The sequence below is a fragment of the Cucurbita pepo genome, unplaced genomic scaffold (genome assembly GCF_002806865.2).
Source record: "Cucurbita pepo subsp. pepo cultivar mu-cu-16 unplaced genomic scaffold, ASM280686v2 Cp4.1_scaffold001935, whole genome shotgun sequence".
Lineage (NCBI taxonomy): Eukaryota > Viridiplantae > Streptophyta > Magnoliopsida > Cucurbitales > Cucurbitaceae > Cucurbita > Cucurbita pepo.
Window position 1 is genome coordinate 1 of NW_019648039.1, and position 1,293 is coordinate 1,293.

General features: G+C 34.5%; 1 protein-coding gene across 1 annotated transcript; it reads right to left on the minus strand.

The window, feature by feature from the left end:
• Positions 1-623: 623 nt before the first annotated feature.
• LOC111786544 (probable transcriptional regulatory protein At2g25830) lies at positions 624-1,221 on the minus strand (the record flags this gene model as incomplete). Its single annotated transcript, XM_023666784.1, has 2 exons — positions 624-744; positions 926-1,221. Coding segments are annotated over 2 exons (417 nt in total), but the record flags the coding sequence as incomplete, so codon positions are not given.
• Positions 1,222-1,293: the final 72 nt, after the last annotated feature.

Genomic DNA, 1,293 nt, shown 5'->3' on the forward strand with positions numbered 1-1,293 from the left:
TTAGAGAGAAACTCTCATATCTTCTCAGACAAACAATAGGGCATCAAATCTTTTATTGACTCTACTACTTTTTTAGTTCTCTGTTGGTGGAAATTGTTTCCACCTTTTCATAGTTGTAGTCTTGCATCTCTTATATCCCATTGGAAAAAAAAATTGTAATCTTCCTATAGATAGGATCCTACATCTTTTGTAATTTCATTTATCAATGAATAATTTGTTTCTTATAAAAAGAAGTAATAATAAAGAGTCAATCCTATTATCACTGATACCACAATGACTGCTAAGGTTTTGACTTTTGTCCTCTTGTTTATTCCATAATAGAGGCCCCGACTTCCCCGAAGTGTCATGCATATGTACAGAAATTCTAAATTTTGAGCTTAGAAAACTTTATCAACAGTAACAAATAATTGACTGAAAAACTAATGCAAGACTTCGTTTTCTTCTTATCTAATAATTCATTTCAAGTTGTTGTCTCGTGTTCAAAAAATTCATGTCGAGTTGAAATTGGCGATTTTAAAGTATTAACAGCCTTCCAACAAAGTGTAAATTAAGGATAAGAAGAAACTTGAAGTAACTTAAAGTGATGAGACATGAAGAAACCACATATACGTTAAAATACATACCTCAATCGAGCTTATAGGAAGTAGCTCAGAACCACTGTCAGGTTCGAACTTTATGTTTTCTTTCCGTAACTTGGATAGTATTCCCGAGTAGTTCTCGGTGGAAGTCACAATCTTGTAATATCTGCAGGAAAAACAAACGGAGATAAAATTTCTTTCAAAATAATCCTAATATTGGATATATCAAAAAAGTTTTGCTCTTCAATAATACTAAATTTCAAGTTTCATTATTGATAAAAGCATAACAACAACCGTTATGTATTGAAGAAGCAAGCAAAACTACTGATAACATGTAGAGACGCTACCTTTCCGACCTCTCTTCTTCTGTATCATCTTCATATTCCGGAGGTTCAATAACATCTTCTGCGCCAGCATCTAGAGATATGGTGAGAAGCTGGTCTTTGTCAACATCAGAGGCCTTAACATTCACAACTCGAGCACGTCTGAACTTGAACATAACAGATCCTGGATCTGCCATCTTTCCACCATAGTCCTTCACTACTTCTCTAACCGCTGCAACTGAGCGGTTTATCTTATCTGTTGAGACCTCAACAACCATACTAGCACCACCATAACCATATACCTGTAGAGATGCGGCATTTTACAGCTAATAATCACTTCTTTTCAACACAAAGTATGAAGATAATATCACTGGCTAATTAAAAACCTCGTA